The 12,544-nt window shown below is 42.3% G+C and overlaps 1 protein-coding gene across 1 annotated transcript in view; it reads right to left on the reverse strand.

Annotated features, from left to right (window-relative positions):
* The window catches only part of PDIA5 (protein disulfide isomerase family A member 5), a 98,320-nt gene that overhangs the window by 22,266 nt on the left and 63,510 nt on the right, over positions 1–12,544 (reverse strand). The window contains exons 12-14 of the mRNA XM_035331602.1: positions 10,190–10,260; positions 8,989–9,152; positions 6,388–6,518 (exon numbers count right to left, since the gene is read on the reverse strand). Coding sequence (XP_035187493.1) covers positions 6,388–6,518; positions 8,989–9,152; positions 10,190–10,260 — 366 coding nt within the window. The remainder of the gene's footprint in view (positions 1–6,387; positions 6,519–8,988; positions 9,153–10,189; positions 10,261–12,544) is intronic.

Raw genomic sequence — 12,544 nt, forward strand, 5'->3', positions numbered from 1 at the left:
CGAAATTCTGCAATGCCAGCCCACGCAGGATTTGAAGCCTCATTATCAGAGGGCCCAGACCTCGCTTCTGCCTCAGTCAACAACCAGAAAATCCTTCCTGCAAGGGTTTTTGCCTTGAAACGGATTCTTTCTGTTCAGCATGTTTTTAATAATTTCTGAGAGCTTAAGCTTCATTTACAAACACGCACATTTTGTTCAGACTCTGGTAATGAAAACTTAACAAGATGTGCTTGCAAATGATGGGAAAGCCACTTGGTGAGAGCCACGCAGAGGCTATCACAGGGCACTGAACCCATCTGTGCTGCTCTGCTCAGTGCATTTAGACCTTGCTAACCCAACCGCTGAGTATTTCAGCCCCCGTGCGTCCTTCACACAGAACCATGCCACCCGGCTCTGCCTGGTGCTGAGACCCAAACCTTCCTGTGCAAGGGCAGAGATAAGGAGCAGCTGGCTTTATCCCAGCTTACTTCAAAAAAGGGTAGAGAGGAAAAGGAATCATTACTGCTTTCTTAAGAACAGCTTTTTGAAAGCAGCTCAAGCCACAGGAGCAAGGAGACGGGAGCTGGCTGTTAGCATTAATGGCCAAAACCCGCTCTGCGCGACCCAGCCTGGCAAGGAGTCTCAGCTAGGTGCTTTTCTACTATGCATATTCCTCAGCATAAAACTTGGGCAGAAGAAACTGGGAAGTTTATTTGTGAAGAGACAGAGGAGCATACCAGGATACAGAAACAGAGCAGCAGGACTATCAGTATTTTGAACAAAGCCTGCGGGTAAAATTAATGCAAGTTTCCTGTAGCCTTCAGCTTTTTATGCACTGCTGATGAGATGCACAGGGACAGGCAGGACTGATTTACAGTCAGAACCAAAAACCTTGCTCCCTATCCAATTTCCTACTGCTAGGTGGCCAGGGGACATCCCATCAGACAGCGATGATGCCTCACTGTCAGATTCTTGCTTCATCTGGAAGCCAAAGGACGTTTCTGTTGCACACCAGAACAATACCCCGGTGCCATTTCCCAGCAGCAACTTAGAACAATGCCCACCTTTTAACAAAAACAAAAACAAACAAACAAACAAACACATATACACATCACAGACTCTTCTGTGATTTCATCAAGTACAAAGTAAAGTAAGCTCCCTCAGTCATTTCTTCCAGTCCTAAAAGAGAAAGCTTTTTTAAAAAAGTGAAGAGCCAGGGAGGCTGCTGATGTGTTTTAATTGCATCTCCATTTGTTGCTGCACAGCCGCTAACTCAATACAATACAAAAATACCTCATTAAAATCATCCTCAGTAAGGTTTATTTGGAGGTGTTCTTTGCGTAACCCCTGTGGGTCAGCCTTCACCAGAGAATAACCTTTTCCAGCTGACAAAAGTAATTTCCAGTGAAGGAAAAGTTTCACCACTGAACAAAGAAGCAAAACCGGAAATCAGCTCCCAGCAAAGTATTTATTAAAAATATTCATTCTGTGAACCCTGTTGAGTCCCACAAATTGAGGCCATTCGGCAAGTTAATAACATTGGCAACTGCTGCCCCTACCAGCCATTAAAAGGGAGCGTTTTTCTCCTATTATTTCTCATTGCTGCGAAACGTCGTCTTTGTTTTGTTTAAGAACACTTACCTTGTGTTTCTTAAAAAATTAGGTATGGAATTAATTTGCTCAGCACCAAGCCCTTCCCCTTAAAAAAAGATGATCTTAAAAATAAAAAATAAAAATAAAAGCAACCTCCCCCTCTTGCTCTGTCTTCCCCATCATTTGGATGTTATTGATGCTTTATTATATACAGTTCCTGCTTCTGACAGAGATGATTCATTTGTAGTCTTTTTGGAAGCAACTACCACTGAACAAGAGGAGCATGTTTGCATGTGTTGGTCTCTAATTCTTAACAGCCACCACTGGACATCTACTGCTTTTGTACAAGAATTGGGGTGGGATGTGTGTGTAACGAGCCTCATCTGTTTAGAGATAATCAGAAGTACATGGGAAGACAAAACAAGAAAAAACAACAAAACAAAAAAATATGCCATCTTCACTCTTCAATTTCCAGTGTTACTGTCCCTGGAAATACAGCGCTGCCGAGGTCCAAAGGCACTTCTGGAGATCACCTAATCCAAGCCCCCTGCTCAAAACAGGGTCAACTAGATGAGGTTGCCCATCTACAGAATCTGCATCCCCAGCTCTGAATTGTTGCTAAAAGAGCAGTAAAGACCTAACCTAAATTTGAAGGAACATCATCCAAGAAAAGCTAAAAGCTTGATGGTCACATCCCCAAATTATGGCCTCAGAGACACATTAAATCCCAGGGATGAGCAAAGAGCAAGAGAGAATCACACAATGTTTGCTTAGAGAATGTGATGGTCAACAATTTGGTATGGGTCTGCTTGGCAACAAGTTTCATGTAGGACTGCAAAGGCTTTTCCATACAAAAGTTTGGGTTAAATTCACAGTGCCTTCCTGAGGAAGGATCTGTGTGTTCCTGTTTCACTGCAATATGCTCACCTAGCTTCACGCAATCTTCAAGATTCAGTCACATTTTTTTCGCTAATTCAGTTTGAGTCATGCAGCACAAACATCTCCAACTGAGAAGACACTTTATTTACTGGAACTTCATTGCCCTTTGTGACTCTGACAACTAATCAACAACCAACTGCTTCTATTTTGCACCGTTTTCAGTGCTGTAGTAGGAGGAGGTTAAAATTTAATGCATTGGCAAAGTCAAATCTCAATTATCCGGGGTAACAGAGTAGAGAGAGCCCACAGAAGTGAAAAAAATGCAGATATACAATCGGATAAGCTGTATGAACAAAAAATGAGGACATAAGAGAAACTGTTCCAGATGAAAAGCAATCCCAGAAGCAGCATTAATCCAAACTGGTCAGTCTAAAATGCTAGGCAATTATTGGTGCAAGTCTTGAAAGCAGCTCTGGGCAGAGAGCACTGGCTGATCATCCATATACTGCGTGTGCACACCAAACCACACTCGGACTAGTTGTCTCCTCTCCCTATTTCTGGACCAAGCTAACCAGTTACAAAAGGAAACCTGGAATAGCCAATGGTACCCAGTACTCTGAGGTCTGGTCTATAGAGACAAAATAGACACAGATCTCAACAAACTCCCTAAACATCTCCTCAATGCTCATGCAAGAAGCCTACTGCTTTTAAACACTCCTCAAACCCTTCATGCTAGCCCTCTGGACACAACACACATCTATTGCATCACGCTGCACTTCAGCAGGCCATGTCATTGCCGTCCTCTTATCTCAGAGATTTTGAGCTTGATAAGGGGAGATTTAATGGCAATTAAATCTTAGGTCCACAAGGACCCACACAAGAGCCCACAGAAGAGCTAGGCCAGGTGCTATGCAGCACAGATGCCAGCAGCCCACTCCAAGTGCCAGCCCTCAATGCTGCGTGGTGTGGTGGCCATAGAGGGTATAGACCTACCCAGTGGACAGCAGGATGATGATCAGGTCCAAGACAGCTACAAGCAGCATTAGCTTTTCTCCAGCCAGCACTTCTGTCCCCAGTTAGTGATGAAGACCTGCCCTTACAGCTGCCTCCTACCCCTAACAAGTCACTGCAGTACGCAGGAACGCCACTGGGGAGGAACAGGAGTGTGAAATCACGGACATCATTCTTTGCAAGTGTCAGGTTCACAGAAGCAGATTTTTTTCCCACTACTTTGAAGAGTTTTGATTCACATTCTTAGTCCTTAAAATATTCCACAGGCACCAGGAATAACTTTTATGCTTTACTCCATCACCCTGAAAATGGGTGATGAGTTCCCCATCTTTTCCATGTGGATGTAGCAGTCGTCTTTTCCAGAGCTAAATCACTGTGAAGCACTGTTCAGTACCATTAAAGCACCGTTCAGCTCAGTCCAGAGTTATCTATAGAGCAGCAGATTGATGGCTCTCCTATACACATTAAGTAATTTGCACGAGAAGTTGCCACAGAAAAGCCAGATCTCATTTTAATTTGCATGTAAGATATATATCTGTGGCCTTTGCCTAAAGGTTTGTCACTCCAGCTGAAAGCTTTACAAAGGTTAGAATATTCAACTTTCTGCTTTAAATTTTAATGACAGATGAGAGATACATTTCTTAGCATAAATATTTATATATAAACATACTTTATATATGCATGTATACACACACCCCCAGCCTTAAAATATCCCAGCATATGTGTAAGTGTAACAAATACTGCCACGGAGTCACAAGTGAATGGAGTGACATACTGTGAGTCGGCACTGACCCGAGATGTGGATCTGAATAGAAAAAGAAGATTATTTCATTTAATGTGGCCTGGCAATTTTAGCAGGGCTCCTTCTGCACTAAAATAAGCAAGTTAAGACTAATTGGCAATGTAAGCTCCAAGAGGTCTCAAGATTGAGAAAACGGTAAACAAAACCTAATCTATCAAATTTAGCACATTATCACTGTAGAAAATCAGAAAAATAGAATGATTTGTACTGTTCTATTGCATTAATGATTATTTCACAGAAAACGGATTTAAAATACTCATCTGTTACCTCCCTCTGCACCCACCAAAGGGCAGGCTTGTTGCACTCCATTTGCGTGGGCGCTTTATACTTTGCACACAGGCAGCTTCCACGTTTACTGAGAACACGTCCACCAAATCAGAAGCTACGCATGACCCACATACCAACAACGCAACAGCAATGCTGGCTTAAGAGTTGTGGTAACTCTAGAAGTGGTTTCAGTTAACACTGCTCCGTCTTGTACACAGGCAGTCCCATGCAGCACCATGTCCAAAACAGTGCAAGAAGAATGTGTGAAGGCAGCCTCAAAGGACCAGTCTTGCATCATGCAGACCTCTCTTTTACAACCCATTCCTACAGGCATGGACAGGCTGACCTTTGCTCACCACAGCCTGCAAACAGCGGTGTCATAATTTGCCCATCAGGCGAGTTGTCTTGTCCTTTCAACTCTGAGAGCTATGTACTTTTTGCACGTACTGTCTTTGATTTAAACATGTACTTAAAAAAAAAAAGAAAAGACTAAGAACCTAAGTGCCTTAAAGAAAAGCGACTTAGAAGAGCTCTCTTCCACAGGAAGCCAAGATGGCAAACTCCTAAATCTCACCATTTCACATGCAATCATTAGATTTTAAAGTTACAATTTACTCTTAACCAGTTGAGATCCATGAATCACAAATTCCTGGCACATGGGCAATTTTTAGTCAATAGATGGTAGGAACTGGAGTTGAGAAAGGATTAAGTCCCTTTTCCTTTCCTTTTACCATCTTCCAGAAATCTCCCTTCTGAATTCTACCCCTCCCTTCTCTCCACACACACATCCAGCAGGGCTTTGCAGGAGCCCCAAAGCATTCATGTCTGATATTCTAACAGAAAAGCAAAATAAAGGGCTGCCTCATTAAGCTTTAAGGACCTGAACTTTTTCTCCCTTTCTGGAAAATACCTTCAGTTCTGTGGGAACAAGTTGGTAAATGCTTATCTGAAGGTTATACGTGAATTGCAGGGCTGGCCATCTGATCGGGAAGAATTTTTCTTGCATACCGCAGAGCTGAGTCACTGTGCTATAAAAGCAAATTAATACTACCTGATACTGAGTGCCAGGACTATCTTCTCCCTTTGGCAAACCCTTAAAAGTTCAGCACCTGTACTGACTCTGCCTGCCTCTGGGACAATAGAGGAAGCTGGAAGAGGCAAGTCTGCTAGCTGCAGCAATATCACAAGAATCACATATCTAAAAACAAATGGTGCCTAGAAATGGCATGTGCCTACGGAAGCCATCTAAAATGAAGGGGGAGGAGTATATGTGTATTATTTTTCTTTCATTCACCTAACTTGCAGAGGGCCTGATTCAAATCTTTGCTACAAATATTGTTAGGAGCTTCAAAAAGCAAGCAGGTGTGTGATGCATGCAAAACAACCTGGAAGGGTGAATGTCCATATCCTAAGTAGGGATTTAAATGTAGACTTATTATGGACAAAATTTATTCCATCAAAATTTGTTCTCTTCCTCTGGGGGGTGATTCCTCCTACACCACTATATCAGTTTCACTACTGAAGTGCTGCAATAACGGGCCAGGCTCTCTGTGCCCACTGTCCTGCTGTAACAGATCACATTTTGTTATGCGGACCATAAAATACAGCAGAGGAAAATGAATACGTTTTCTTTTTGTTCCCCTGCCTGCTTTGTCTGCATTAACACAGTAACTCTTTAAATAAACACTGCATACTGTTTTGTTTCCAGTTTATAGAGATACATACAATACTGCCCCATGCAGTTATATTTGGAATCAGTTCTTTACCCTCACAAAACCTGAGGACAGTGAGGGAATTAATTTAGGAGTTCATAAACTGTAGGGTTTTTAAGACTCAGCCACATGGTGTTTACTCACATGGCGCGTAGAACATGACGAGGGTGTGCTTCTTCTTCTTCAAGGACTCCCTGAAGTCTTCTCCAGCAAGATGGATAACACTAGTCTGTTTTTCTTCCCATGCAGGCTCAGGTGGAGGTGGTGCTTCAGGACTAGAAAAGGAATGGAATGAGATTAGTCTAAGAATGTTTCTGGAAGCATGCAAAAGGCCATCACATCCTGCTTCATACTCCGAGGGAACCAAGGTGGAGCAATCCATCAGGGTGCCTGGGCGGTAGGAAAACACACTCAGTATTTCCAATACCAGGTAATAACAAAAATGTGCATTAATTTCTAAAACTCGGTAAAAATATAATTTAAACGATGTCACTGAAGCATATGAATAGGAATGCAGAACAAAGATCTCCTACATTACATCCAACATCTGGCTAAAAAGAACATTGCTTCTAATATCCCTGTGTCATCCGTAGGCATGAATTGAGAACAGCAAGCAGGTGGAATCAAAAGGCAGCCAATATAGGACAGCATCTTCCATTCAAACATCCTTTTTGTACTCTTTATTGCCATCACACAAACCCCTATAAAGAACTTCATGACCTTCTCTTGAATTCAGATATTAAAGCCAGGATGCAATAATCAGCATCATTCCACTTGGAAGACTGGGGGTGACTGAACTGGAATATTTTACCTTGATAAAGAGAATGTCAGGTTTCAATTATGACTGCACATACTGACTAGATCAGAGCAATCCTGCACATCCAGAGCACCTCTAACAAAACTTCTGCTATTCACCAGCTCTCAGACTTCTCTCAGACTCATTAAATTCATTCCTGCTGTATCTTAAATAGTGATTACTTATATAAAATAATCAGAATGGAGCCATGGTATAAAGACCTTCATATGTCGCCTTGGTAATAAATTAGCTTTTCAGACTTTCCTGTCACTTTGAATGACACATTTTAAGTTGTATCAGGTACATAAAAACTAAGTGAAGAAAATCTAAATTTTTAAAGTTCTTCTCAAGGTCAGTTGGTGGATATCCATCATATTTCCATCCATATCGATTTGCTAGTTGTTAAAGATAGAATTAGGGCAGCTGATCTGAATTTTCACATGCACACAGTGTGAGCTATCATTGATTACAGTTACAGTCAGAGGTGTGAGTTCATCTCACACAGACCTCTTCATGCTGACCTGGAATAAGCTACCCAGATACTGGTAACAATATCGTGTGGCAGCACAGACTGCAGACAGCACAAACAAACCAGGCAACAGAGCTGAAATTCGTATTGCTGTGACTAGACCACTCACTGGGATAGGTTTTCACAAGCTGAAATTTTATCTCCAGCCTGCACCCCACATACATCCCTATTTCCATCAGCTTCAGTGGAGCTGTCGCAATTTTATCTCAAGTCAGCAAACAAGCAGCTTACGCCATTGCACTTCAAGCTGGGAGAGCATCTATCAGGCAGGCTAGGGGACAAGAAGTCTGTATTGCCCGTGTTACTGGCTACCGAAGGCAGTAGGCAGAAGTCTTCCAGAGGCACAGGTGGATCTGGAAGGGATGAACAACCTCTTCCTCCCTGCTTATTCCACTGCCAATGCAAACAGGCAGTGTCAACCTGAGTGTTTAACCCAATAAAAATTACACAGTTTTCAAAATACCCAAGCAAACTGGTGGAACTAGGACAGCGATTTAACATCCACTGTTGACACAGAAACTTGAAGCTGAGTAAGCAAGGAGGCCAAGGGAATACTGTGTGTAAATGTAGGATACAGATAAAACTTCCCAACATGTGACAAAGATGCTGCCAGGCCATACTTATTACTTGATTTGAAGCACTCAGATACAATCATCTTCCCCTCCACCAAATAGGAGTTTGAAAAATTAAGCTTGCATTCCTCATGCCATCTGCACTTAATGATTAAATGACTTCACAAAACATAGACACTGCTTTTTTCACTGAATAGTGCAGAAAATATATTTGGCTTACAGTACTTAAACAAAATACATATTTTACTCCAGAATATTTAGAGAGAATTGTACCAGCAATTTTCGTCTTTGAAATGAAGTTATTTTCATCATATATCAAATTCTGCATATTTTAGTGCACCACCCAAGGAAAACAGGCAAGTGCAGACAAAGGTGCTGTTTCAGTTGGTCTGGGTGCCTTTCTTTCAGCACCATGTAGCAGGTAGCCTAGGCATTGGCACTGAAATGCTGGAAGGAAAAGTACAACTACAGAAATTCAGTTACTTATAGTGAGATCTGCTGCTTAGTATGAAGAGGGAACAACAAATGTTCTGTTTATTTTTTCAGAGCCATTGCTATTCCTTCTCCAGAGAGAGGCTTAGCATGCATTTGAAAAAATATTTATTTTGGGAAATAATTACCAGGACAACTATGAAAAACCCCACAGCAAATAAAGGATTTGGTGTATTAGAGACCATATTTAACATACACGTTTGTATGGCTTTGAATACTGGAATTCCATTTGTTTTTCTTAGCAAGGGATTTAGGCAGCCGATAAAGCTAGGTTTTAGGATTTACTTCCTCACAAAGCAGTCTTCAGGAGGCAGTAGCCAGGAACGTGAATACTATCTCAGACCCTCAAAACTTACTTTTGCAGCCAATCGATGATCTTCTTTTTCGTTCTGAGGTGTGGCAGGGTGTATTTCTCCTCTCCATCCTTAAAATACTTCAAAGTAGGAAAGCCAGAGATGTGGTATCTTTCTGCCAGTGCCTTGTTGACAGTAGCATCTACGGCTGCAAGGACACCTGGACTCTAAAACAGAAAACATTGACTGTAAATCACAGGAACATGTAAACACACCTTTGGCAAGAAGCAGTGGACTTTGGGGAAATTAATTACTCATGACTCAGGTGCCTTCGCTTTCTCAGGTTCTCAGTATAGATACACAAAGACACATAGGCCTGATGCAAAAACAGGAAGGAACATCTTAAGGACTAAATGTAACCAGTGTATTACCCATTCTCTTCCCCTTTCTGAGGAAGATTCCATGTAGACAATTCTTTGTAATGCTTAAGAGCTGCTCCCAGGAACGGCATTTCCTCCCATCAGACCATTTCTCCCAAGACAAATAGGAATTGCTAAAGACAAATTTACTTTAAGGCAAATTCATCTTTCCCTGCCTCATGGGCATCTACACATGGACAACTTCTACAATTACTTGTAGGATGTGATTCACCTGTTTTGCACATCCTCGTCTCCTTCTCCTTTGTAGTTATAAGGGGACTCAATGTCTCCACTGAAGACATCTAGAGTTTGGGGAGATTAATCCTGCTTCTATTCTTGCATGGTGTACAGAGAGCAAGACTGAATCAATAACACTAATACTAATATTATCAGGTCTCTCCTCTCTAGCTCCATGTTGATGGAGCACTTAAGATGATGCTAATGGAATGATGCAACCATAAAAGCAAGATGCTTGAAAGAGGGATCAACCCCCCCTCCTTTTTTCCCAAATCTAATTCATAAATAAAAGTCCGTGTTTCTTCACATTCAGTGCCTTTAAATAAGGCAAAAAAGAATCCATTTTGGATTTGATCATATTACGTATAAGGCCTGCAGCAGAATACATAAACATTTTTCGATTTTGTTTTCGTTCAAGACAGAATGTTCTTTCTAAGACTTTGGCAGGGCTCATGCATTAGCGATGAGACTGTACTTTGGAAGCACATTTTGAAGGGTCCTGTGGGAGGATGAGAACAGCTGAATTTGTTGTAGGGATAAAAGTAACTTATTACTCCAGTTATTTATTACTGATTATTAGAAGGATATAATAAAGGAAATTAACTTACATCACTGGCTGCGTGGAGAAACTCTGCAGCCTTCTCATATTCTGGCTTCATTTTCTTACAGTGCCCACACCCTGCCAAAAAAAAAATCCAGTTAATTTGTATACACCATGGTTATTCAATGACCCATCCAGCCTTACCAAAATCCAAAACCATGTGGTAGAGATTTACTAGAATTTAGTATGCATTTTACTTACTTTATTTGCAAAGGCTTACAATAATTTAGGACATTTTCCAAAGTGGTCACTACACTTTGAAGAAAGAAATCATCACCCAGTTCACTTCCCCCCAGAAAGTACTATGGGCAGCAGTTGTTAAGCCCATCAGTTCTAGCATGCTCTTGGGTAAGGCACAACCTCACCCATTTCAGTTTCCCAATCTTTATCTGAGGTAAGAAACTCAACACAGACCCTCACGTGACTTCCTGACTTTAAGCCGAGGTTTCTACGAGCACAGCTTAATTGAGTCATGTAATTTGAACTAAACTGTGCTGATAATAAGCCCCGCTTTACAGCGGTCCCTCCAGCAAGGATTTGCACTGATTTAATCACATCAGCATAATTACACCACCACATATGTTCTCACCATAAGCAGGGCCTGTAAAACCAAGATAATGGTGCTTTCTCGCTCGTGCAAGTTCTCCTGAGAGATCTGCCATTACTTCACTGCTGAGTGCTGACATTACAATAAAGTAAAATAAATGACTGCACGAGAAAAACAGATTTAAAATAAATTATTTGGGTGCAAATTAAAACGCTTTCACCATTTGCTTTCAGGCAAGCTGAACTTTTGAGACCAGGTGAGGTTCCTGTTATGATGCAGGGGGATGCTGTGCCTCAGGGACAGACCCCTCCTTGCCCCGCAGTCCTGGCCCAAGGGATGGAGCAGCCAGGATCAACACCCAGCCTTGGTGTGCTTATTGTAAACACACAGAGATGTAAGTAGGCACACTGCGTGGCCCAACAGGCGCTCGGAGTCTTCTGGCCCCAACGCAATACCACCTATCTGCAAGCCCTCGCTCTGTTTTTCCCTCCTGGCTGCAGCAGCAGCCTGCTTTTCTTTCTTTAGCTGTTATTGCTGGAACAGGCACTTGAAAGTCCAGACTTTGCTGAGCTTTTGAAAGTTGTAACAGAAAATACAGCTAGCAATCTGTTTCAATACAGCTTCAGCAATAGTTCCTGAGGCATACAGACAAAGGGGCTGGGACTATTTTTACACCATTGTCTAAATGAAAATCAAGCAAGGACTGAATTTTGAACCTCTTTGATCCCCACTAAGGGGACTACTGACAAAGCCACCGGGCACAAACCTAAGCCTAAACTCAACCAGCCAAAGACCGCTCAGAGCCGAGAAGTGACAGGGCATCAGGGTGCGACTTCTCCGAGCAAGCAGGGACCTCTGCAGAGCTCCGAGCCACGCAGCACACCAGGAAACACTTGCAAGGCATGCTTATAGCGGGGCTGTGGCTGCAGCGCAGGGCAGACAGATTTGAAGTGTGTCTAAATCCCACCTGAGAATTACGCAAATACCCGAACTGTTGATACCATGCCGAACTCCAGCTCAAACACCAGCTCCAGTCCCCGCTGCCTAGCTGTTTGCACAGTGATCTCTGCATTAACAGCCTCACATACTTCTTTTGAGCAAAGCCAATGTTTTATTGTGGTAGGAGCAGCCAAAAACAGGGTCTCAGCTGCAGGATGAAGTTTTGCTTTGGTTTTACACGGCAGTGAGAACATGTGTGACCAAGCTGGGAACCTGATGCAAGAGCTTCAGAGGTGAACTCAGGAAGGAGCTGAAAAAGGCTGAGGAAGAGTTACTGTCTCAGCACCGCTCGTCTTGGTTAAAGGCACAAAAGAGGCTGGCAAAATGATTTATTTGCCACCCACAGAAAACTTGCAGGCATATGGCTTTCTGGAATGGGCTGACAGTTCCCTTTGACACCTGCCTGAATTGATTTATTCCTCCTTTTAGGAGCAGGAACTTTATTCATTTTGTGCTCTTCTTCACTTCTAAGTAAAGGGCATCTCGAATCACAGCTCAGATACCTGGGAGCTTCACTGAATTAGCTAGCTCAAATTTGTTTGAAAAAAGACTTTTCTGCAGAGGCAAGTTCACCTTGGCAGGCTTTACACTGGGTGTCCTCCAGCCTGAGCAAACTTCATACTGTGCGCTAGATACTGTATCCACACACGATCTACGCCATATTCCCCAGTTATTAATATTAGATCTGATCAACCAAAAGCATCAAACAACCTGAGTTTCCACATACCTATACAGAGAAAAGAAGAAATGAGCTAGGCATACTTTGCTCAGGAAATAAAAAAAAAATAAATCCAAAGCATCTGAAATTCATGGAAG

This window comes from Oxyura jamaicensis, chromosome 7 (genome assembly GCF_011077185.1).
Source record: "Oxyura jamaicensis isolate SHBP4307 breed ruddy duck chromosome 7, BPBGC_Ojam_1.0, whole genome shotgun sequence".
Classification (NCBI taxonomy): domain Eukaryota; kingdom Metazoa; phylum Chordata; class Aves; order Anseriformes; family Anatidae; genus Oxyura; species Oxyura jamaicensis.